This window comes from Pan troglodytes, chromosome 11, assembly GCF_028858775.2.
Source record: "Pan troglodytes isolate AG18354 chromosome 11, NHGRI_mPanTro3-v2.0_pri, whole genome shotgun sequence".
Taxonomy (NCBI): domain Eukaryota; kingdom Metazoa; phylum Chordata; class Mammalia; order Primates; family Hominidae; genus Pan; species Pan troglodytes.
In genome coordinates this window covers 80715103-80738471 of record NC_072409.2, presented here as the reverse complement: position 1 = coordinate 80738471, position 23369 = coordinate 80715103, and the positions used below count along the sequence as shown (strand labels likewise).

The following is a 23369-nucleotide window of genomic DNA, read 5'->3' as shown; positions in this document are numbered from 1 at the left end:
TGTTGATGGGGTTGTTTTTTTTTTCTTGTAAATTTGTTTGAGTTCTTTGTAGATTCTGGATATTAGCCCTTTGTCAGAGGAGTAGATTGCAAAAATTTTCTCCCATTCTCTAGGTTGCCTGTTCACTCTGACGGTAGTTTCTTTTGCTGTGCAGAAGCTCTTTAGTTTAATTAGATCCCATTTGTCAATTTTGGCTTTTGTTGCCATTGCTTTTGGTGTTTTAGTCATGAAGTCCTTGCCCATGCCTATGTCCTGAATGGTATTGCCTAGGTTTTCTTCTAGGGTTTTTATGATTTTAGGTCTAACATTTAAGTCTTTAATCCATCTTGAATGAATTTTTGTATAAGGTGTAAGGAAGGGATCCAGTTTCAGCTTTCTACATATGGCTAGCCAGTTTTCCCAGCACCATTTGTTGAATAGGGAATCCTTTTCCCATTTCTTGTTTTTGTCAGGTTTGTCAAAGATTAGATGGTTGTAGATGTGTGGTATTACTTCTGAGGGCTCTGTTTTGTTCTATTGATCTATATCTCTGTTTTGGTACCAGTACCATGCTGTTTTAATTACTGTAGCCTTGTAATATAGTTTGAAGTCAGGTAGCGTGATGCCTCCAGCTTTGTTCTTTTGGCTTAGGATTGACTTGGCAATGTGGGCTCTCTTTTGGTTCCATATGAACTTTAAAGTAGTTTTTTCCAATTCTGTGAAGAAAGTCATTGGTAGCTTGATGGGGGGATGGCATTGAATCTATAAATTACCTTGGGCAGTATGGCCATTTTCATGATATTGATTCTTCCTATTCATGAGCATGGAATGTTCTTCCATTTGTTTATATCCTTTTTTATTTTTTTGAGCAGTGGTTTGTAGTTCTCCTTGAAGAGGTCCTTCACATCCCTTGTAAGTTGGATTCCTAGGTATTTTATTTTGTTTGAAGCAACTGTGAATGGGAGTTCACTCATGATTTGGCTCTCTGTTTGTCTGTTATTGGTGTACAGGAATGCTTGTGATTTTTGCACATTGATTTTGTATCCTGAGACTTTGCTGAAGTTGCTTATCAGCTTAAGGAGATTTTGGGCTGAGACAGTGGGGTTTTCTAGATATACAATCATGTCATCTGCAAACAGGGACAATTTGATTTCCTCTTTTTCTAATTGAATACCCTTTATTTCTTTGTCCTGCCTGATTGCCCTGGCCAGAACTTCCAACGCTGTGTTGAATAGGAGTGGTGAGAGAGGGCATCCCTGCCTTGTGCCAGTTTTCAAAGGGAATGCTTCCAGTTTTTGCCCATTCAGTATGATATTGGCTGTAGGTTTGTCATAGATAGCTCTTATTATTTTGAGATACGTCCCATCAGTACCTAATTTATTGAGAGTTTTTAGCATGAAGGGCTGTTGAATTTTGTCAAAGGCCTTTTCTGCATCTCTTGAGATAATCATGTGGTTTTTGTCTTTGGTTCTGTTTATATGCTGAATTAGATTTATTGATTTGCGTATGTTGAACCAGTCTTGCATCCCAGGGATGAAGCCCACTTAATCATGGTGGATACGCTTTTTGATGTGCTGCTGGATTCAGTTTGTCAGTATTTTATTAAGGATTTTTGCATCGATGTTCATCAGGGATATTGATCTAAAATTCTCTGTTTTTGTTGTGTCTCTGCCAGGCTTTGGTATCAGGATGATGCTGGCCTCATAAAATGAGTTAGGGAGGATTCCCTCTTTTTCTATTGATTGGAATAGTTTCAGAAGGAATGGTACCAGCTCTTCCTTGTACCTCTGGTAGAATTCGGCTGTGAATCTGTCTGGTCCTGGACTTTTTTTGGTTGGTAAGCTATTAATTATTGCCTCAATTTCAAAGCCTGTTATTGGTCTATTCAGGGATTCAACTTCTTCCTGGTTCATTCTTGGAATGGTGCATGTGTCGAGGAATTTATCCATTTCTTCTAGATTTTCTAGTTTATTTGCATAGAGGTGTTTATAGTATTCTCTGATGGTAGTTTGTATTTCTGTGGGATCAGTGGTGATATCTCCTTTATCATTTTTTACTGCGTCTATTTGATTCTTCTCTCTTTTCTTCTTTATTAGTCTTGCTAGCAGTCTATCAATTTTGTTGATTTTTTCAAAAAACCAGCTCCTGGATTCATTGATTTTTTTTGAAGGGCTTTTTGTGTCTCTATCTCCTTCAGTTCTGCTCTGATCTTAGTTATTTCTTGCCTTCTGCTAGCTTTTGAATGTGTTTGCTCTTGCTTCTCTAGTCCTTTTAATTGTGACGTTAGGGTGTGAATTTTAGATCTTTCCTGCTTTCTCTTGTGGGCATTTAGTGCTATAAATTTCCCTCTACACATTGCTTTGAATGTGTCCCAGAGATTCTGGTTTGTTGTGTCTTTGTTCTCGTTGGTTTCAAAGAACATCTTTATTTCTGCCTTCATTTCGTTATGTACCCAGTAGTCATTCAGGAGCAGGTTGTTGAGTTTCCATGTAGTTGAGCGGTTTTGAATGAGTTTATTACTCCTGAGTTCTAGTTTGATTGCACTGTGGTCTGAGAGACAGTTTGTTATAATTTCTGTTCTTTTACATTTGCTGAGGAGTGCTTTACTTCCAACTATGTGGTCAATTTTAGAGTAAGTGCGGTGTGGTGCTGAGGAGAATGTATATTCTGTTGATTTGGGGTGGAGAGTTCTGTAGATGTCTATGAGATCTGCTTGGTGCAGAGCTGAGTTCAATTCCTGGATATCCTTGTTAACTTTCTGTCTCGTTGAGCTGTCTATTGTTGACAGTGGGGTGTTAAAGTCTCCCATTATTATTGTGTAGGAGTCTAAGTCTCTTTGTAGGTCTCTAAGGACTTGCTTTATGAATCTGGGTGCTCCTGTATTGGGTGCATGTATATTTAAGATAGTTAGCTCTTCTTGTTGAATTGATCCCTTTACCATTATGTAATGGCCTTCTTGGTCTCTTTTGATCTTTGTTGGTTTAAAGTCTGTTTTATAAGAGACTAGGATTGCAACCCCTGCCTTTTTTTGTTTTCCTTTTGCTTGGTAGATCTTCCTCCATCCCTTAATTTTGAGTCTATGTGTGTGTCTGCACATGCGACGGGCTTCCTGAATACAGGACATTGATGAGTCTTGACTCTTTATCCAATTTGCCAGTCTGTGTCTTTTAATTAGAGCATTTAGCCCATTTACATTTAAGGTTAATATTGTTACTTGTGAATTTGATCCTGTCATTATGATGTTAGCTGGTTAGTTTGCTCATTAGTTGATGCAGTTTCTCCTAGCATCGATGGTCCTTACAATTTAGCCTGTTTTTGCAGTGGCTGGTACCGGTTGTTCCTTTCCATGTTTAGTGCTTCCTTCAGGAGCTCTTGTAGGGCAGGCCTGGTGGTGACAAAATCTCTCAGCATTTGCTTGTCTGTAAAGTATTTTATTTCTCCTTCACTTATGAAGCTTAGTTTGGCTGGATATGAAATTCTGGTTGAAAATTCTTTTCTTTAAGAATGTTGAATATTGGCCCCCACTCTCTTCTGGCTTGTAGAGTTTCTGCTGAGAGATCCGCTGTTATTCTGATGGGCTTCCCTTTGTGGGTAACCCGACCTTTCTCTCTGGCTGCCCTTAACATTATTTCCTTCATTTCAACTTTGGTGAATCTGACAATTATGTGTCTTGGAGTTGCTCTTCTCGAGGAGTATCTTTGTTGCTTTCTGTTTTTATTCTAGGGTATGGCACTCACTACATTTTCATCTTTCATCCTCTCTTCCACTGTGCTGCTTATCTTTTTAGCAGTTTTATTGAAATATAATTTTTATATACTGTACAGTTCACTCATCTAAAGCTTACAATTCGGTGGCTTTCAGTATCTTCATAGTTGTGCCCTATGGATATCACCACAACTCCAAATCAGATTTTTGCCTTCTGTTTTTATTCTAGGGTATGGCATTCACTAAGTTTTTATCTTTCGTCTTTCTTCCACTGTGCTGTTTATCTTTTTAGCAGCTTTGTTGAAATATAATTTATATATACCATACAGTTCACTCATTTAAAGCTTACAATTCAGTGGCTTTTACTAGCTTCATAGTTGTGCCCATGGATATCACCAGAATTTTGAATATTTTCATTGCCCCATAAAGAAACCCTGTGCCCTTAGCCATCAGCCTCCATTCTTCCCTATCCTCCTCAGCCCTATACAACCACTAATCAACCTTCTGTCTCTATGGACCTATTCTGTGCATTTCATATAAATGAAATTATATAACATGTGGTCCTTTGTTTTCTTTCACTTAGCGTAATGTTTTCAAGGTTTCATTCTTGTTTTACCATGTAAATAAATTCCTTTTTATTGCTAAATAACATTCCATTGTATGGATGTAGTACATTTTAAATTCATTCATTAGTTGATGGACAGTTGGGTTGTTTCTCTGCTTGTTAGCTGTTATGGATAATGCTGCTTCGAAGGTTTATATACAAAATGTTGTGTGGACATATGTTTTCACTTCTCTTGCGTATGACTTGGGAGTGGAATTGCTAGATCACATGGTAACTCTGCATTTAACTGATAGACTGCCAGCCTATTTTCCAAAGTGGCTGTGACATTTTATACTCCTACCAGCAGTGTATAAGGGTTTCAATTTCTTCATATTCTTGTCAACACTTGTTATTATCTTTTTTATTATATCCATTCTTCGATTCTTAGCATGTATGAAGTAGTCTCTCATTTTGGTTGCTATTCCATTTAAAAACTTTTTTATTATGGAAATTTTGAAACATGAAAAAATGTAGAGTTACTCTTCCTTTTTTTTTTTTTTTTTTTGAGGAGTCTCACTCTGTTGCCCAGGCTGGAGTGCAGTGGCGCGATCTCTGCTCACTGCAAGCTCCACCTCCCAGGTTCACGCCATTCTCCTGCCTCAGCCTCCGGAGTAGCTGGGACTACTGGCACCCGCCACCGCACCCAGCTAATTTTTTGTATCTTTTAGTAGAGACAGGGTTTTACCGTGTTAGCCAGGACGGTCTCGATCCTCTGACCTCGTGATCCACCCGCCTCGGCCTCCCAAAGTGCTGGGATTACAGGCGTGAGTCACCGCGCCCGGCCTACTCTTCCATTTTTTGCTGGAGTATTTTAAAACCAATCCAGCTGGGTGTGGTGGCTCATGCCAGTTATCCCAGCACTCTGGGGGGCCGAGGTGGTCAGATCACTTGAGGTCAGGATTTCAAGACCAGCCTGACCAACATGGTGAAAACCCACCTCTACTAAAAATACAAAAATTAGCTGGGCGTGGTGGCGGGAACATGTATTCCCACCTACTTGGGAGGCTGAGGCAGGAGAATCACTTGAACCTAGGAGGCAGAGGCTACAGTGAGCCGAGATCACATCACTGCACTCCAGGCTGAGTGATAGAGCGAGATTCCCTATCAAAAACAAAAAACAATCCTAGGTATTATCTTGTCTCACCCATAAATATATCAATATAGATCTCTAACAGATAATGCTTTTTAAAAAAAAAACCACAATGCCATTATCACACTGAACTTAATAATTTCTTAGTGTCATCCAATACCTAGTCTTTTCAATTTTCTTTATTATCTAGAAGATGTGTTTTCATAGTTGATTTTTTCATTTCAAGAGCCAGATAAGATGCGCCCATTTGGCTGTCATGTCTCTTAAATCATTTTACTTTATTTTATTTTTGTATTTTTTGTAGAGATGGTGTTTCACCATTTGCCCAGGCTGGTTGCAAACTTCTGTGCTCAAGCGATCTGCCCGCCTTGGCCTCCCAAAGTGCTGAGTTTACAAGCATGGGACACCAAGCTCAGCTCCTTAAATCATCTTAGCTGTAAAATCATTCACTTACCCTCATCTGTTTTGTAGACTTCTGCACATTCTGGATTTTGCTGATTGTGTCCCCAGGTTTTATTTACTGTGTTCCTTTATCTCTCTTATTTCCTTTAAACTGAAAAGTGCATCTATTAGTTTGAAGATTAGGTTATAGTTCATTTTTGTGATAGAGGTGATGTTAAAATTCAACAGTGGATTCAAGTACTGTCAGCCCATTTCATTCATTATGATGTTTTCCCATCAGCTTTTCATCTAATGGTTTTAGCTGCAAATAATAATGACTATTTTATTAGAGTCTGAAAAATGATGATTTTCTTTCTTTCTTTTATTTATTTATTTTTATTTGAGACAGTCTTACTTTGTCACCCAGGCTGGCGTGCAGTGGTGCTGCAGTCTCTGCCTCCTGAGTTCCTCAGCCTCCTGAGTAGCTGAGATTACAGGCGTGCACTACCATGCCTGGCTAATTTTTGTATTTTTTTTATAGTGACAGGGTTTCACCTTGTTGCCCAGGCTGGTCTCAAACTCCTGGCCTCAAGTGATCTGCCCACCTCGGCCTCCCAAAGTGCTGGGATTTCAGGCGGAAGCCACTGTGGCTGGTCTGATAGTCTAATTATATTATTCCTTCAGCATTTATTAGCTATGATTTGTCTATAAAAAAAATTTTCTCAATACCAGCACTTTGGGAGGCCGAGACGGGCGGATCACGAGGTCAGGAGATCGAGACCATCCTGGCTAACACAGTGAAACCCCGTCTCTACTAAAAATACAAAAAATTAGCCGGGCGTGTTGGCAGGTGCCTGTAGTCCCAGCTACTTGGGAGGCTGAGGCAGGAGATTGGTGTGAACCCAGGAGGCGGAGCTTGCAGTGAGCTGAGATTGCACCACTGCCCTCCAGCCTGGGCAACAGAGCGAGACTCTGTCTCAAAAGAAAAAAAAAATTTTTTTTTCTCTTACCAGCTATTCAGTTCACAGAAATATAGTCTGTATAAGAAAAACATTCTCTTTTATATTTTTAGAATAATGAACTGTTGCCTCAGCAACTTCTCAAGGTGACCAGTAAGTTATTTTCTTTTTTAAATGGAATATTACTATGTATTTATAAATTTGGGTATATTTGATAATGTATTTCAGCCCATTGCAATCATTCTTTTTTGGAGACAGGGTCTTGCTCTGTTGTCCAGGCTGGAGTGCAGTGGCACAATCATAGCTCACTACATCCTGGAATATCTAGGTTCAAGTGATCCTCCCAGTTCAGCTTCCCAAGTAGCAGAGACTACAGGCACACATCACCGCACCTAGCTAGTTTTTAATTTTTTTGGGGAGGTGGGGTCTTGCTATGTTGCCCAGGCTGGACATTCTTTTTGATACTAAAATGATCTCATCTTTGGTTAATGGGAATTTCTTCAAGTTGGCTTTTTTCTCTTCTCTTTTTCTATTTTTATCATGAAAAAAATTTAAGTATACATACAAATACAGGAATAATAAAAGGAAACCCATGTGTATACCTACCCCTAAGATTCACTAATTATTAAGATTTCATCATACTTGCTGCAAAATCATTTTAAAAATACAATATAGAGTCTAACTTTTTTATTCTACAGTGTGTAACGTTTCCCATACACCTCGTGGGCCTAGAAGTGCTAATCAAGACTGATTTGGGCACCTACCACTTTACAGAGTTGGATTGTACCACACTGTATTACTTTGCCTACTCATGGGCAATTAGGTTTTCACTATTATAAATGCATGCTGCAGTGAACATTTCTGGACCTGTTTCTCTATGCTTGTATTTGAGAGAGTCTCTGGGTGTATATCTGGAAGGATAGTTGCTTGGTTGTAGGATATGCTCTGTTCAACCTTAGTAGATATTACTAAATTGCTTTCTGAAGTGATTGTGCCAATTTACATTTACCCTTTTCCTATTTCACTGTTTCCTTACTGATACTTGATGTTATCAGATTTTAAATTTTTGTTAATCTAACAAGTATAGAAATTGTTTTAATTTGTATTTTCCTGTTTATTGGTGAGATTTATTCATTTATTCACCAAATCAGTTATTACGCATCAGGTACCATGCACTATTCTGTGTTTAATATACATCAGCGGTTGAAGATCCCTACGCTCATGGATCACATAGGCAGAATCAGACAGTAAGCAAGAAATATAATAAATATAGTTGAGTATTAGAAGGTGAGAAGTGCTATAGGGGATTTCTTAGTCTATTTGGATTGCTATAACAACGCAAACTGGATAGCTTATAAACAACAGAGACTTATTTCTTATAGTTCTGGAGGATGGGAAGTCTAAAATCAAGGCACTGGCACATTCATTGTCTGGTGAGGGCCCATTTCCTGGTTCACAGACAGCACCCTGCTGTGTTCTCATGTGATGGAAGCATGCTCTCTGGAGCCTCTTTTGTAAGGGTGCTTATGCCATTCATGAAGTCTCCACCCTTATGACCTAATCATCTCCCAAAGGCCCTACCTCCTAGTACCATCACACAGGTGAATTTTTGGTGGGGGCAGGGGTGGTAGGATACAAACATTCAGACTATAGCAGAGGGGTGTATATTTTTTCTCCATGTAGGTGTTATACTACTTTTGTTAGATTTTTTTTCCCTAATTGTTGCAAATGGTACATTCTAAAAATTACATTTTCTAGTCGGTTATCACATTACTATTATAAGTAAATGCTTTGCTGCTCATCTTTTTAAAGTATTGATCTTACTCATCAACTCTTATTATTAATAGTTCTGATAGTTTAAAGATTCCCTTAGATTTTCTGTGTGACTAGGTTTTGCATCTTTAAATTACAGTTTTTTTCTCCTAGTCCTTACGCTTTATTTTTCTAAGTGTTGAATTGTTTATACATTATTTATATATATTATATATAATATACATATATAATATCTAATATACATATATAATATATTATATATATTAATATATATAATATAATATATATTATATAATACATTATATATTAATATATGTATATATAATATAATATATATTATGTATAATAATATGTATATTATATATATATAAAATATATATTTTTTCTTAGACAGATTCTTACTCTTTCACCCAGGCTGGAGTGCAGTGGCACTCCAGTGATCCGCCTGCCTTGGACTCCCAAAGTGCTGGGATTACAGGCGTGAGCCATTGTGCTGGGCCTGTTTATGCATATATTTTTATTAACAGACTTCATTTTTTAGACGTTTTAGATTTATAGAAATATTGAGCAGATATTTATCCCCTCCCCCACCCCATCTTATAGTTTCCCTTATTATTAACATCTTACATTAGTGTAACTGCCCAGCGGGTTCACCTTGTGTGCTGCCTATTCAGAGCTGATTTATGAAGACAGGGGAACTGCAGAGGAGAAAGAGTAATTCACTCAGAGCCAGCTGTGCAGGAGACTGCAGTTTTATTATTACTCAAATCAGTCTCCCGGAGCATTCGGGCATCAGAGTTTTTAAAGATAATTTGACAGGTAGGAGTTTGGGAAGTGGGGAATGCTGATTGGTTAGGTCGGAGATGGAATCATAGCAGGTAGAAGTGAGTTTTTCTTGCTGTCTTCTGTTCCTGGGTGGGATGGCAGAACTGGTTGGGCCAGATGGGTGGTGTCAGCTGATTGATCTAGTGCAGGGTCTGCAAAATATCTCAAGCACGGATCTTAGGTTTTATAATAGTGATGTTATTCCCAGAAGCAATTTGGGGAGGTTCAGACTCTTGGAGCCAGAGGCTGCATGACCCCTAAAGTGATTTCTAATCTTGTAGCTAATTTGTTAGTCCTGCAAAGGCAGACTGGTCCCCGGGCAAGAAGGGGGTCTTTTTGGAAAATAGCTATTATCAGTTTTGTTTCAGAGTCAAAACCATGAACTGAATTCCTTCCCGAAGTTAGTCCAGCCTATGCCCAGGAATGAACAAGGACAGCTTAACGGTTAGAAGCAAGATGGAACTGGTTAGATCTGATTTCTTTCACTGTCATACTTTCCTTAGTTATGATTTTTGCAAAGGCAGTTTCATTAGTGTGATACATTTGTTACAATTAATGAACTAATATTGATACATTATTATTAACTAAAGAGTATTTTTTATTTATTTTATTAACTAAAAAATAAAGCTAAAATTCCATAGTTTATTCAGATTTCCTCAGTTTTTACCTTGAGTCTTTTTTGTTGTTTCAGGATCTCATCCAGGATATTGCATTACACTTAGTTGTCATGTCTCCTTAGGCTTCTCTTGGTTGTAGTATTTTCTCAGACTTTTCTTGTTTCTCATGACCTTTTATTTAAAACATTCAATGCCTAAGACATCTAGTATAATTTTTAACATTGTAAGAGTGGAGAGCCTTGTCTGTCTTCTGACTGTAAGGGGACTGCTTTATAAGTTTTAAAGTATGCTGTTTGCCATGGATTTTGGTAGATACTCTTTATCAGATTAAGGAAATTCTATTTTCTTTCTTATTTTTTAAGCATTTTTGTCATGAAAAAGTATGGGGTTTTATTACATCTTTTTCTGCATCTATTTGATCACATAGTTTTTCTCTTTTGATCTGTTTAATATGGTGAATTATATGAGTAGATTTTCAGACATTGAACTGGCCTAGCATTTAATACCCACCTGGACAGGCTATATGTACATTTATATGCTAACACACATATGTATGCACACATATACATACATATTCACATATGAATATTACACACACTTATTTAATATGATAGATTTGGCCTAGTAATCTATTAATTAGGATTTTTGTCTCTATATTCATAAATGAAATTGGCCTGTAATTTTCCTTTCTTCTACTATCCCTGTCTGTTTTTTGTAGACAGATTTTGTAGCTTTTTTCTTAGCTGTCTTAACATTATTAATTATACTCTAGTTGGACTTAAGCTTTCTGTTTTGGGCCTGGAAGAGATTCATTAAATATAGCTTCTGAAAATATCTACTCTGATCTCTTAGGTCTGCATTCTTCTTAATACTTAAAATTTTGGGATCCCTCATGGTTATGTCTATGTACTGTCTACAAAAATCATAAGTATTTGTAGTGGCTATTATTTATAACCAAGTCCTTTTGTTACTTTGGAGTGGATCTTTGACCTTCAAGATGTTTTGAACCTGGCTGGGTGCAGTGGCTCACACCTGTAATCCCAGCACTTTGGGAGGCTGAGGCGGGTGGATCACCTGAGGTCAGGAGTTCAAAACCAGCCTGGCCAATGTGGTGAAACCCCCATCTCTACTAAAAATATAAATATTAGCCATGTTTGGTGGCTCACGCCTGTAATCCCAGCTACTCGGGAGGCTGAAGCACAAGAATTGTTTGAACCCGGGAGGCGAAGGTTGCAGTGAGCCGAAATAGCTCCACTGCACTCCAGCCTGGGGGAAAGAGTAAGAATCTGTATCAAAAAAAAAAAAAAAAAAAAAAAAAGATGTTTTGAACATTTTTGTGATTGGCAATTTTGCTAGTGCTATCATATTATTTACATTGTACTTGACTTATTCTCCATGGAAATTAGTAATAACAGTATCTACCTCTGACATTTGAACCATATTCTATTGCTTATAAAGTATATTTTATATACAAAAAGTGTTTTGTATTTTGGATCCCAACCATTTGAAATGCTCTTCACCACTGATACTCATGAGAGTGTTATGTGCAACACCATCAACTTTTGTCTGGATTATTGCAATAATTATTTACCCTCATGTTCCCTACAGTTCATCTCATACAGCAGCCAGATTGATCTTTTAAAAGTATAATCAAATCATAATTCTCTCACGCTTAAAACCCTAAAGGGCTTCTAAGTACACTAGAAAAGTTCGAATTCTTACCATGATTTACAAATTCTGTTTTGCCAGTGCCTAGAACAAGGCCATGCACGCAGTGGATACTCAATCAATATTTGTTGAGTTAATAAGTAACTCATTCATTGGCAGTTTTAGAGAAGCATTGACTTGCCTCAGATCTCATAGCTTATGAATAAGTGACCACGTCAGGATGAGAACTCCAAATCTCATGTTTGCAAGTTGCCTGGCCGAGTTACATTTTTCTAATTCTCCAGTGGACCCTGAAACAGACTATTCTCGCTGTCTTCCAGACTCTGTGTACCTCTGTTAATTTGTTTGTGCTTTTCTCTTCCTGTTTTGCCTTCTAAATCGGGCCCATCCTCAAGATTTGGACATAGTTCTTTTCCTTTTATGGAACATTTTCTTATGTCTTCAGTACCGTGTACTTGTTTTTGTGGTGGTCGTGGTGGGTGGGATGGCGGAGGTTACAGTGCTAGTGGGAGAGGAACTCTTATAAATACCAGATATTGCACCACATGCTTAGGTAAGAAGTTCCACTTATTTCCCATGTGACCTTATGAGCAAAGAAGCACTATTACTTAAAAATGAGAAAACAGCCCCAGACAGGTTTTCACTTGCATCACCTGAATGGGGAAATCTTCTATACCTTAGCCCCAGGAAAACTCAGAGGGCTGTGAAATATTCTAAGGATTCTAAGGCCAAACCTTCTACAGCTGCCTGGCAGAGCTAGGTGGGTGCCCAGGTGCCCTTGGTCAGGACAGTTCTTCATTATCCTGCTTTATTTAGCCTGTCTCACTTGGCCAGGGCCATAACCGATAGTCTGGCCTATATGTCAACATCACACAGAGAAAATAGGAGCAGGATGTTCTGTTTCTGTTCAATAAAAATTTTGTTTCCAAACACTAAAGCTTTTTATAGGTAGCTGTGATTTTTTTTCCCTGTCTTTACTTGGGCTTCTGATTGTATTTATTTATTTATTTTCTCCTTTCTGCTTCTAGTATTCTAGTCAAGAAGAAAGCCAGAGGAAGCCATTGCCCACTGCTGCCGCCCAGTGTTGTAAGTGAGAAACTTGTCTATGAATCTCTTTTAATTGTAGCTTTCTGTCGCTTCTCCGAACATGGGTTATTCTGAGCTGGGGAGGGTGGAGATGTCATGTGTGTAAGCAGAAGATATTCCTGAAGCACATCTGTTCAGGCGCCTTTCTCTGATGGCTGTCTATCTATTAGCTTTAGGGAGAAGTTTTTTGGTTTTGTATGGGGGGAGTAGGGCTCATCTTTTTTTCTACATTTGTTAGCTTCTACCCCTGGAGGAATGATTTAACCCCCTCTATCCCTGTTTACCTGTTATTATTCTTTAAGGCTCAGTTTAAATATCATCACTTCTGGGTAATCTTTGTGCTGTTTTCTCCTTCTCCCAAGTCTAACTTAGGTCTCTCCTGTGTGCTTCCATTTTACTGTGTGCACATCCATCATATAACATATATGTATTTCTTTGACATGAACACAAAGTTTTAAAAGACATAGACATTGTTCCATTTTATATTCTTTGCATTTGGCTCAACACCTATGCATAGTACACCTCAATAAAATTTGATAAATGATTGACTTATTTCTCCTGAGATTGATTTGTCAAGATCACACAGATTAACTCTTGAAATGAGCCATACGTTTTTGGTATATTGTTACCTTCTCCCCAGTTTCCCTCAAAACAGCTTGAGACACTAAAGGACTGACTTAGAGTCTGATCTATTTCACTTTTTCAACCTGTGATATGTGTGTGTGTGTGTGTGTGTGTGTGTGTGTGTGTGTGTGTGTAGGGGGGTGCGGGGGGGGGGGATTGTGATACTTCTGTGTTGCTCTGTTTTTTCTGAATCTCATGCCAAACTCCATCAACTACAAGTTGAAGATGATGGTAATGATTGTAGCATTTGTTGTTGTAATATTAGTAATAATAAGAACTGTAGGCTGGGCATGGTTCCCAGCACTTTGGAAGGCTGAGGCAGGAGGATTTCTTGAGCCCAGGAGTCTGAGACCAGTTTGGGCAACAAACAGATACCTCATTTCTACCAAAAAAAAAAAAAAAAAAAAATTAACCAAGTGTGATGGCATGTGCCTGTAGTCCCAGATACTTGGGAGGCTGAGGTGGGAGGATGGCATGAGCCTGGGAAATCGAGGCTGTAGTGAGCCATGATTGTGCCACTGCACTGCAGCCTGGGCAACAGAGCAAGACCCTGTTTCAAAACAAACAAACAAACAAACCATAGCAGCTAACACTATTGAGGTCTTACAGTATGCCAGATGCCATTCTGAGACTTTAAGTATTCTAATTTATTTAAACTTCACAACAACCCAAAGACAGATTTTACTGTTGTTCCTATTTTTGAGATCAGGAAACTGAAGCATAAATAGATTGAGTAATTTGCCACAAATCACATAGCTAGTAACTGGTGAAGTAAATATTCAAACACAGAAAATCTGACTTAGTAGCTTCTACCTCTGTGTGAACCACTGTGTTATATTGCTTCCTTCATATTGTTTCTGAAAAGGAAAACCTTTGTCCATGGTTTGTGAATCCGTTGGTTGCCTTCAATTTGGTACATTCTATAGGCCCACTTTCCTGATAAAAGTAAAGGCCAATGGTAGAGGTGAACTTTTTTTTCTTTATTTAAAGAAAACCTATTTTTCATATGATTTATTACTAACTTTTGTTTTTTGCTGTTTAGGACCGAACATTTAAGGTCATAGGAGGTCAGAAGAATCTGAATCGAAAACCAGGTTTTCAGGTTTACAGGTCCTTTTCAAAACTCATTGTAATGAGTTCATTGTGATTGATTAAATCTTTTAAACCTTTTTCCACGACTGCTAATGAGAAGCAAAATGTAAAGATTGAGATTTTACTTCCTACTCCTTCCTGGTCTCATTGATGAAATACATTTGAAGCGATTAAAGCGCAAATGCCAAGAGGGCAGGAGGAAATAAAAAACCTTAAATAATCAAGCAACTTTATTCCCATACATTTTTCATATGTTTACAGGCTATTTTATTTTTCTATGAATAAGCCATTCTTGTCTTTTGCCTGCTCCCTCATATATTTTTATTTTGAGAAATGTTAAACCTATAGAAAAGTTGAAAGAACAGTACCAAGAGTGCTCATTACCCTTTACTAGGTTCAGTGAGGAGCATTTTGCCAGATTTGCTCTTTCCCTCATCCCCCTCTTATTTTTCTCTCGTGTTTCTTTATCTCTGTCTCCATACATACATACACAAAAATACAAGTATTTTCTGAATCATTTGACTATAAGCTGCACATGCTATAACACATCAGCATGTTTCTGCTAAGAGCTAGGAAAGTCAACATAACTGAAATACCATGATCACAATCAAGAAATTTAAGACTGATACAGTAATATTGTCTATAATACAGTCTATATTAAGAACTCCCTAATTGTCCCCAAAAATATTTTGAAAGCTTTTTTTTATATTTTAAAAAATTTTATTTATTTTTTAATTTTTATGGGTATATAGTAGGTATTTATGGAATACATGAGTATTTTGAAACGGGCATACAATGTGTAATAATCACATCAAGGTAAATGGGGTATCCATCACCTCAAGCATTTATCATTTCTTTGTGTTACAAATATTCCAGTTATACTCTTTTAGTTATTTAAAAATGTGTAATAAATTATTGTTGACCATAGTCACCCTATTGTGCTAGCAAATGCTAGATCTTACTCATTATAGATAACTATTTTTGTACGCATTAACCGTCCCTAATCTCCTCTTACCCCTAACTCCCCTTCCCAGCCTCTGTTAATCATCCTTCTATTCTCTGTCTCCATGAATTCAATTGTTTTAATTTTTAGCTCCCACAAACGAGTGAGAACATGTGAAGTTTGTCTTTCTGTGCCTGGCTTATTTCACACAACATAATGTCCTCCAGTTTCATCCATATTGTTGCAAATGACAGGATCTCATTCTTTTTTTTTATGGATAAATAGTACTACATTGTGTTTATGTACTACATTTTCCTTTTCCATTCATCTGTTGATGGAAGCTTAGGCTGCTTTCAAATCTTGCCTATTGCGAACATTGCTGCAACAAACATAGGAGTGCAGATATCTCTTTGATATACTTTCATAGCCTTCCCCCGCCATGATCTAATCAATAACCATACATTTCATTTATTGTCCTGTCTCTTTAACCTACCTTCTTTCCTTCGTTCCTTCTTTTCTTTTCTTTGTTCTTTTCTTTCTCTCTCCTTCCTTCTTTCCTTTCCCTTCCTTTCCTTTCCTTTTCCTTTTCCTTTCTTTTTCTTTTCTCTTTTCACTTTTCTCTTTTTTCTTTCTTTCCTTTCTTGAGAAGGAGTCTTGCTCCATCATCCAGGCTGGAGTGCAGTGGCATGATCTTGGCTGGCTGTAAGCTTTGCCTCCTGGGTTCAACCAATTCTCCTGCCTCAGCCTCCTGAGTAGCTAGAACTACAGGCCATGCTACCACTCCCAGCTAATTTTTTTGTATTTTTTGTAGAGACAGGGTTTCACTATGTTGGCCAGGCTGTTCTTGAACTCCTGACCTCTAGTGATCCGCCCACCTCAACCTCCAAAAGTGCTGGGATTACAGACATGAACCACCGCACTTGGCCTAGTCTTCTTTAATATAATAAAAAAAAATCTGGCCACGCACTGTGGCTCACGCCTGTAATCCCAGGACTCTGCAAGGTGGAGACGGGTGGATCACTTGAGCCCAGGAGTTCTAGACCAATCCGGGCAACATGGCAAAACCTCATCTCTATAAAAAAATACAAAAATTAGTCAGGCATAGTGGTGCATACCTGTAGTCCCAGCTACTTGGGAGACTGAGCCAGGAGGATCACCTGAGCCTGGGGAGATTGAGGCTGCAGTGAGCCGTGATCATGCCACTGCACCCCAGCCTGGGTAACAGAGTGAGACCCTGTCTCAAAAAAAACCAAACCAAACCAAACCAATACAAAAACAAAACTTTGCCTTTTTGGTCATTTATGACATTGATCTTTTTTTATTTACAAAAATAGTTTATTCTAATTATAATCTCTATTCATATGGGGGTATACCCTCTTACAGGTTTCTGGGAAGCAGTTTAGCAATATGTACCAAGTCTTTGAATAGGAATAGGCTTTGACTCAGCAGCTGAATTTCTGGAAATTTATCCTCAGTCATCACAGCAGACAAAGATATATGTGCAAAGATGTTCACTGCAGAATTATTTAAGTAGCAAAATTTGAAAATGACTTAATAGTTAAACAGCAGTAAAAAATAATAGTCCTTAAGATAGAATATTATGCATTTATTAAAAATCATGCTTTGAATAATAGGAACATTTTCATGGAACTTGGTAAAAAAAAAAAAAGTATTACAGTTATCCCTCAGTATACTTGGGGGATTGCTTCCAGGACCCCTGCATGTACCAAAATCCGTGCATACTCAAATTCCTCACTTGGCCCTGAGGAACCTACCTATATGAAAACTTGGCCCTCTGTATATGCAGGTTTCACATCCTGCATTTTCTATCTGTCTCATTGAAAAAGATCCATAAGAGGACTCAGGCAGTTCAAGCTTATGTTATTTAAGGGTCAACTTAAAACCCTCACTGTGTGTGTGTGTATGTATATATATATACATAAGCAATTTAAGACTTATTGCTAGGAACTTAATTGTGTCTACCCCCCATTTATATATTGAAGCCTCAACCCCCAATATTATTATATTTGAAGACAGGGCCTGTGAGTAGGTGATAAAGGTTAAGTGAGGTCATAATCTGATAGGGCTGGTGCCCTCATAAGAAGAAGAAGAGATAGCAGAGCTCCATCCCTACCAAGTGAGGACACAGTAAGAAGGTAGCCATCTGTAAGCCAGGAAGAAAGCCCTCACCAGGAATTGAATCAGCTAGCCAGCCCCTTGATCTTGGACTTTCTAGCTTCCAGAACTGTGAGAAATAAATTTCTGTTACTTAAGACACCCAGTCTAAGGTATTTCGTTAAGGCAATCCAAGAAGACTACTGCAGATTTTGGTACTAAGAGATGGATTGTTGCTGAAACAAATACCAAAAAATTTGCAAGTAGCTTTGGAACTGGGTGATGGGTAGAGGCTCGAAAAGTTTTGAGGTGCATGCTAGAAAAAACTGAGATTTCCATGAAGGGGTTATTGTTAGAAATACGGACATGAAAGGTGATTCTGGTGAGGGCTTAGAAAGAAAAGAGGAGAGCTACAGAGAAAACTTCCATCTTAGAGAATGTGTAATTAATCATGATCAGAATGTTGGTATGAGTGTAGATATTAAAGGCAATTTTTGTGAGATCTCAGATAGAAGCAGTTAATAATAAGGAAATAACTGGAAGAAGGATGATCCTTGTTATAAGGTGGCAAAGAACTTGGCTGAATTGTGTTCTAGTGTTTTGTAGAAGGTAGAACCTGAGAGCAATTAAATTGCATATTTAGCAGAAGCAATTTCTAAGCAATGTTTTGAAGATGTGATGTGGCTTTCCCTTACTGCTTGTAGTAAAATGCAAGAGGACAAAAATGAATGAAGAAAGACTGTTGGACTTCTTAGGTTCTAGAAGACTGGACCATAGAGCTATTTGACTGTGAATCTGTGCTATTTTCCAGGGAAAGGAAAGAATTACCCTCAAAGTGACAGAGGTCATCAGGGCTGCCCCCCTCACCACAGACCTGGGGGCAAGGTCATTTACTTCATTATGTAAGAGGGCAGGCTTATCACAGTGAGGCAGCTCCTGAAAAGCCAAGGAGGCAGATATATCAAGCCAAAGAGAATTATTCTTGAGTCTTAGATCTAATGGAATTCACCTTGGTAGGCTTTGGACTTGCTTAGGACCTGTCACCCCTTCCTTTCTTCCCTGTTTCTCTCTTTTGGAATGGGAATGTCTAGCCTATGTCTGCCCTACGATTGTATTTTGGAAGCACATAACTTGTCTGGTTTCGCAGGTTTATAGCTGGAAATGCATTTCGCTTTAGGATGACTCTTTACTCAAGATCACTCGTCTTATTTAGATGATAATTAGATAAGACTTGGGACTTTAGACTTTGAAGTGGAAATTGAATGAGTTAAGACTTGGGGCTGTTGGGATGGAATGAATGTATCTTGCGTGTGATAAAGACATGAATTATGGGGGGCTGGGGCAGAATTCTATGAACTTGATTGTGTCCCCTCCAAATTCATATGTTGAAGCCCTAGTCCCCAGTTTGAGTGTATTTGGACATAGGACCTGTGAGGAAGTGATAAAAGTTAAATGAGGTCATAAGGATGGAGCCCTAATCTGATAGGGCTGGGGCCCATTTAAGAAGAAGAGACACCAGAGCTTGCTCTCTCCACCATGTGAGGACACAGCAAAAAGGTGACCATCTGCAAGCCAGGAAGAGACTGTTCACCAGAAACCAAACCTTATGGGAACATTGACCTTGGGCTTTCCAGCCTCAGACTGTGAGAAAATAAATTGTTGTTGTTTAAGCTCCCCAGCCTATGGTATTTTGTTATGGCAGCCTGAGCAGATGTATACACTTATGTAAATGCATCTATACAATTATAAGAAAAATTATTAGGAAAAGAATGATCAAAATATTAACTAAATTTGTCTCTAGGATATGGGATTATGGCCTTAAATTTTTTTTAATAGTTAGAAGTTATTATTGGCCAGGCACAGTGGCTCATGCTTGTAATTTCAGCATTTTGGGAGGCTGCAGCAGGAGGATGACTTATGGCTGAAGTTCAAGACTAGTCCAAGCAACATAGTGAGACCCCCATCTCTACAATTAAAAACAAAGTTATTATTAAGAAAAGTAATTGAGTCCTTGTTCATTCTTTTTCTTTTTTTTTTGCGATGGAGTCTCTCTCACTCTGTCACCCAGGCTGGAGTGCAGTCACACGATTTTGGCTCATTGCAACCTCCGTCTCCCTGGTTCAAGTGATTCTCCTGCCTCAGCCTCCGAGTAGCTGGGACTACAATCATGTGTCATCACACCCGGCTAATTTTTGTATTTTTGTTGGCCAGGCTGGTCTTGAACTCCTGACCTCAAGTGATCTGCCTGGCTTGGTCTCCAAAACTGCTGGGATTATAGGCATTGAGCCACCAAGCCCAGTTGAGTCCTTGTTCTTAACCTGGGTTTGCTGCTGTCTCTCTGTGACTTTGGAAGTCATCCCACTGTCAACTTCAGTTTCTTGAAGTAATAAATGGAGGTGGTGTTCTAGATGATCTCTAGGACTTTTCCAGCTGTAGCACATCATATGACTCTATTACTTCCTAGTCCTCAGATTCCTTCACGTGGATGGCCCCTCCACTACCCAGTGTGTTAGCATCAATCCTCTGCGGCCATTTATAAGATGTTTCCAAAGTATTTTCAGAAATCACTGGGCTACTGCTCTAAAGAAACTCTCCCTTTGATACAAGAGTTACTGTGGCTGGAAGTGGTGGCTCATGCCTGTAATCCCAGCACTTTGGGAGGCCAAGGCAGGAGAATCACTCGAGGCCAGCAGTTTGAAACCAGCCTGGGCAACATAGCGAGACCCCGTCTCTATTTAAAAATAAATAAGTTTAAAAAGTAAAAAAATAAAAGGAGTTACTCTAGCCCCAGTTATTTGGATATACTCTTAAAGGTGATGGGATTCTTTAAAAGTATTGAGGCAAACTATCTGCTTTTCCCCTTTGTCTCAGGTCAAGCCTTTCTCTTTTAGCATTCAGTAACAACATTCTGCATTCACTTTTATCCTGTGAAGTTTTTGTCTCATTTGGTAACTGATATATTTATTTTACAATGTTGTAGGGTAATTATTGTGATTTATTATGTCCATCTGTTTTTTATTCCCCATTTTATTACCAGTTCTAGCATTTAGGCTGACTTGTGCCCATTTCTTGAAAGACAGGAAAGGCAGAGAGCAGAAGAAGTGATCTTTGTGGTTTTAACTTCCCAAAGCCTAAGATTTTAGGAGAGTATACAAAGTGTTCTGGACAAATATTATGAGAGGGAGCAGAGTTTCACCTGAATCTCCCAATTTCTAACTAAGAAGAGCTTCTTTTGACTTGAATGAGAGGAGAGAAATGCAAGAGAATGAGGAGAGAAAGAAAGTAAGTGACCAGGGTAGATACATTGGGACCTGTGTCTGCTTTCTGTGTTAGGGCACTGGTGAAGCAGCAGGAGTCAAAGAGGGGATGGCTAGGTGTTGTGTCTTAGGCAGATGGACCATCACAAAGAGATTCCTATGCTCCAAGTTGCACTTGCTCCAAAATGAGTCTTGGGCTTTCTAGAAGTGGGAAAGTGAGCCTCTGGTCCTATTGGAACCACTTGGGCAGGAATAAGAAATGTCTCTCTCAGAAGTGTTCTCTGTGTCCGAGTGACTAAGGACTGGAGGAGACCTGGACTATCTTGATGAATGCCAGTTCACAAGGACATATCCATGCCATGGGCAGTCACTTCACTGCAGTGTCTTTTTAAAAATTATTATACTTTAAGTTCTGGGTTACATGTGCAGAAACACTGCAGTGTCTTATTCACATGCTGTGTCAGTATTCAGAGCAGTCTTCATGGGACAGGGGCAAGACTTACGTTGAGACTGAAGGATGAATATGTCTTCTAAGAGTGATAACATTAGTTTTCCTAGGAGACATATTGATCTCTTTGTTGGTGGTTGTTGCCTCTCTGGCTGATATTGCTTGGTTGTTCCTGCCCTCTGAGGTGTAGGTGAGTGCTGGCTTTCTCAATGGGGTGCAGGTGTGAGTCTCCAAAGGTTACTTTTGGGGACTCCCTGGGGTCTTATGTGAGTGATTGCTCTGGTTCAACTTCTTTTGTCCTGCTATTGACTACTACCAAAAGATGTACTTAGCTTGTTGCTGCTGGTATCCTGTTACTTAGAGGCTTCTTGAATGGGGAAATATCAAGATAACTGGGACTCACCCACATTCCACAGAATTCACATGACCCATGGGAACTCAGTTATTCTTGCCCTGAGAAACAAAGGATATAGGCAAGCAGTTCCATTCTCTTCTCCGTCTCCCAGCCCTGCCTCCTCTGTTCTTTTTGGCTGCTTAGAAAAGTACACAGTTCACATCAGCAAGTCTCCTGTCCAAGCAGACATCCAACCTGTCTGGCTCCACTCCCATTCTTGTAGGCATCCCTAACCTTTGTGAATTATGAAGCTCCTCCTCACTTGGATTCAGAGCAGAAAAACATTCATTTTTCCCCTCCCCAGGAGGTGGAGAGGGAAAGGAGTGACCTCTCTTCACCAATTGCTCTCCCAAAGGTTGCTGGGTCCCACATTGACATAGACATTCTACAAGACAGCTGACAAGGATCTAGTTAAATTGTCTTAACAAAATTTCTTGGTTGGGCACAGTGGCTCACGCCTGTAATCCCAGCACTTTGGGAGGCTGACGCAGGCAGATCATGAGGTCAAGAGATCGAGACCATCCCAGCTAACACAGTGAAACCCCATCTATACTAAAAATACAAAAAATTAGCCAGGTGTGGTGGCGGGCACCTGTAATCCTAGCTACTCGGGAGGCTGAGGCAGAAGAATTGCTTGAACCCGTGAGATGGAGGTTGCGGTGAGCCAAGATTGCACCACTGTACTCCAGCCTGGGCGACAGAGCGAGACTCTGTCTCAGAAAAAATTTCCTAAAATCTGAATTTGTCTGATTATTTCCTTGTAATTAGATTCAGGTTACTGCACAGCTGATGTCAGTTTGTCCCTTTATTTGTGATGCTGATGTTAATTATTAGTTCAGATGATGTTTTCCAGATCTCTTTGTTGCAAAGATATTTTTCTCCTTTGTAACTAAGTGTGTAGCGGCAGTGATACTTTGAGACTGTGTGTATACTGCTTTTATTTAAATAAACTTCCATGCATTAGTTTTAGGATGTATTATCATCATTGCCTAAATTTATTATTACGCTGTGGTTGCAAAATGATGATTTTCTACTTCTGTCATTCTTTTTTAAAAGGAAAGAATGGTTTCTCTATACTTGCACAATTCTGTCACCAAGTATGTTTTCCATACCAAGCAATTCTCTGCTAACATCAACTGAGTGTCTCATGACTTAATTCTGACACTAGAGATGTGTCGTTAGTGCAGACCCTACAGGTTAAGGGCTCAGTCCCACAAGACTGCCTCCCACTTTAGACACCAATCATAAATCCCAGGTTACTGCCTGAACTTCTGACCAACTGGCTATAAACTGGAGTTCCCACAAGCCCCTCCTCAGGTTCAATAATTTGCTAGAATGGCTCACAGAACCCAGGAAAACAGTTAATTTGGTATTACTGATTGATTAAAAGGGTATTTTAAAGGATACAAACAAATAGCCAGATGAAATGATACATTGGAGGAAGTCCAGAAGGGTCTGAGCACAGGAGCTTCTGTCCCTGTGGAGTTTTGGGTGCACTACTCTCCCTGTGGGTGCATTTTTGTTCACCAGTGTGGAAACTCTCTAAACCCCTTTGGCTGGGGTTTAGACGGGTTCACGGACACATCATTATGTAAGTATGATTGGTTAAATCATTGATCATTGGTGATTAATTAGCTCAACCTTCAGCCCCTCTTTTCTCCCTGGAGTTTGTGGGGTTGGACTGAAAGTTCTAACCCTCTAATCACAAAGTTGGTTCTTTTGGCAACTAGCGTCCATCCTCCAAGAGTTATCACGTTAGCATTAACTCAGGTATGATTGAAAGGGGCTTATTATGAATAACAAAAGACA

General features: G+C 39.0%; 1 protein-coding gene across 7 annotated transcripts in view; it reads left to right on the top strand.

Moving 5' to 3' along the window:
- Window positions 1-23369, top strand: part of UNC13B (unc-13 homolog B) — a 243450-nt gene that overhangs the window by 86480 nt on the left and 133601 nt on the right. For all 7 annotated transcript variants that reach the window (XM_016960803.4, XM_054658820.2, XM_016960802.4 and 4 more), the window contains exon 7: window positions 12630-12687. In XM_016960803.4, the coding sequence (XP_016816292.1) occupies window positions 12630-12687 (58 nt within the window). The remainder of the gene's footprint in view (window positions 1-12629; window positions 12688-23369) is intronic.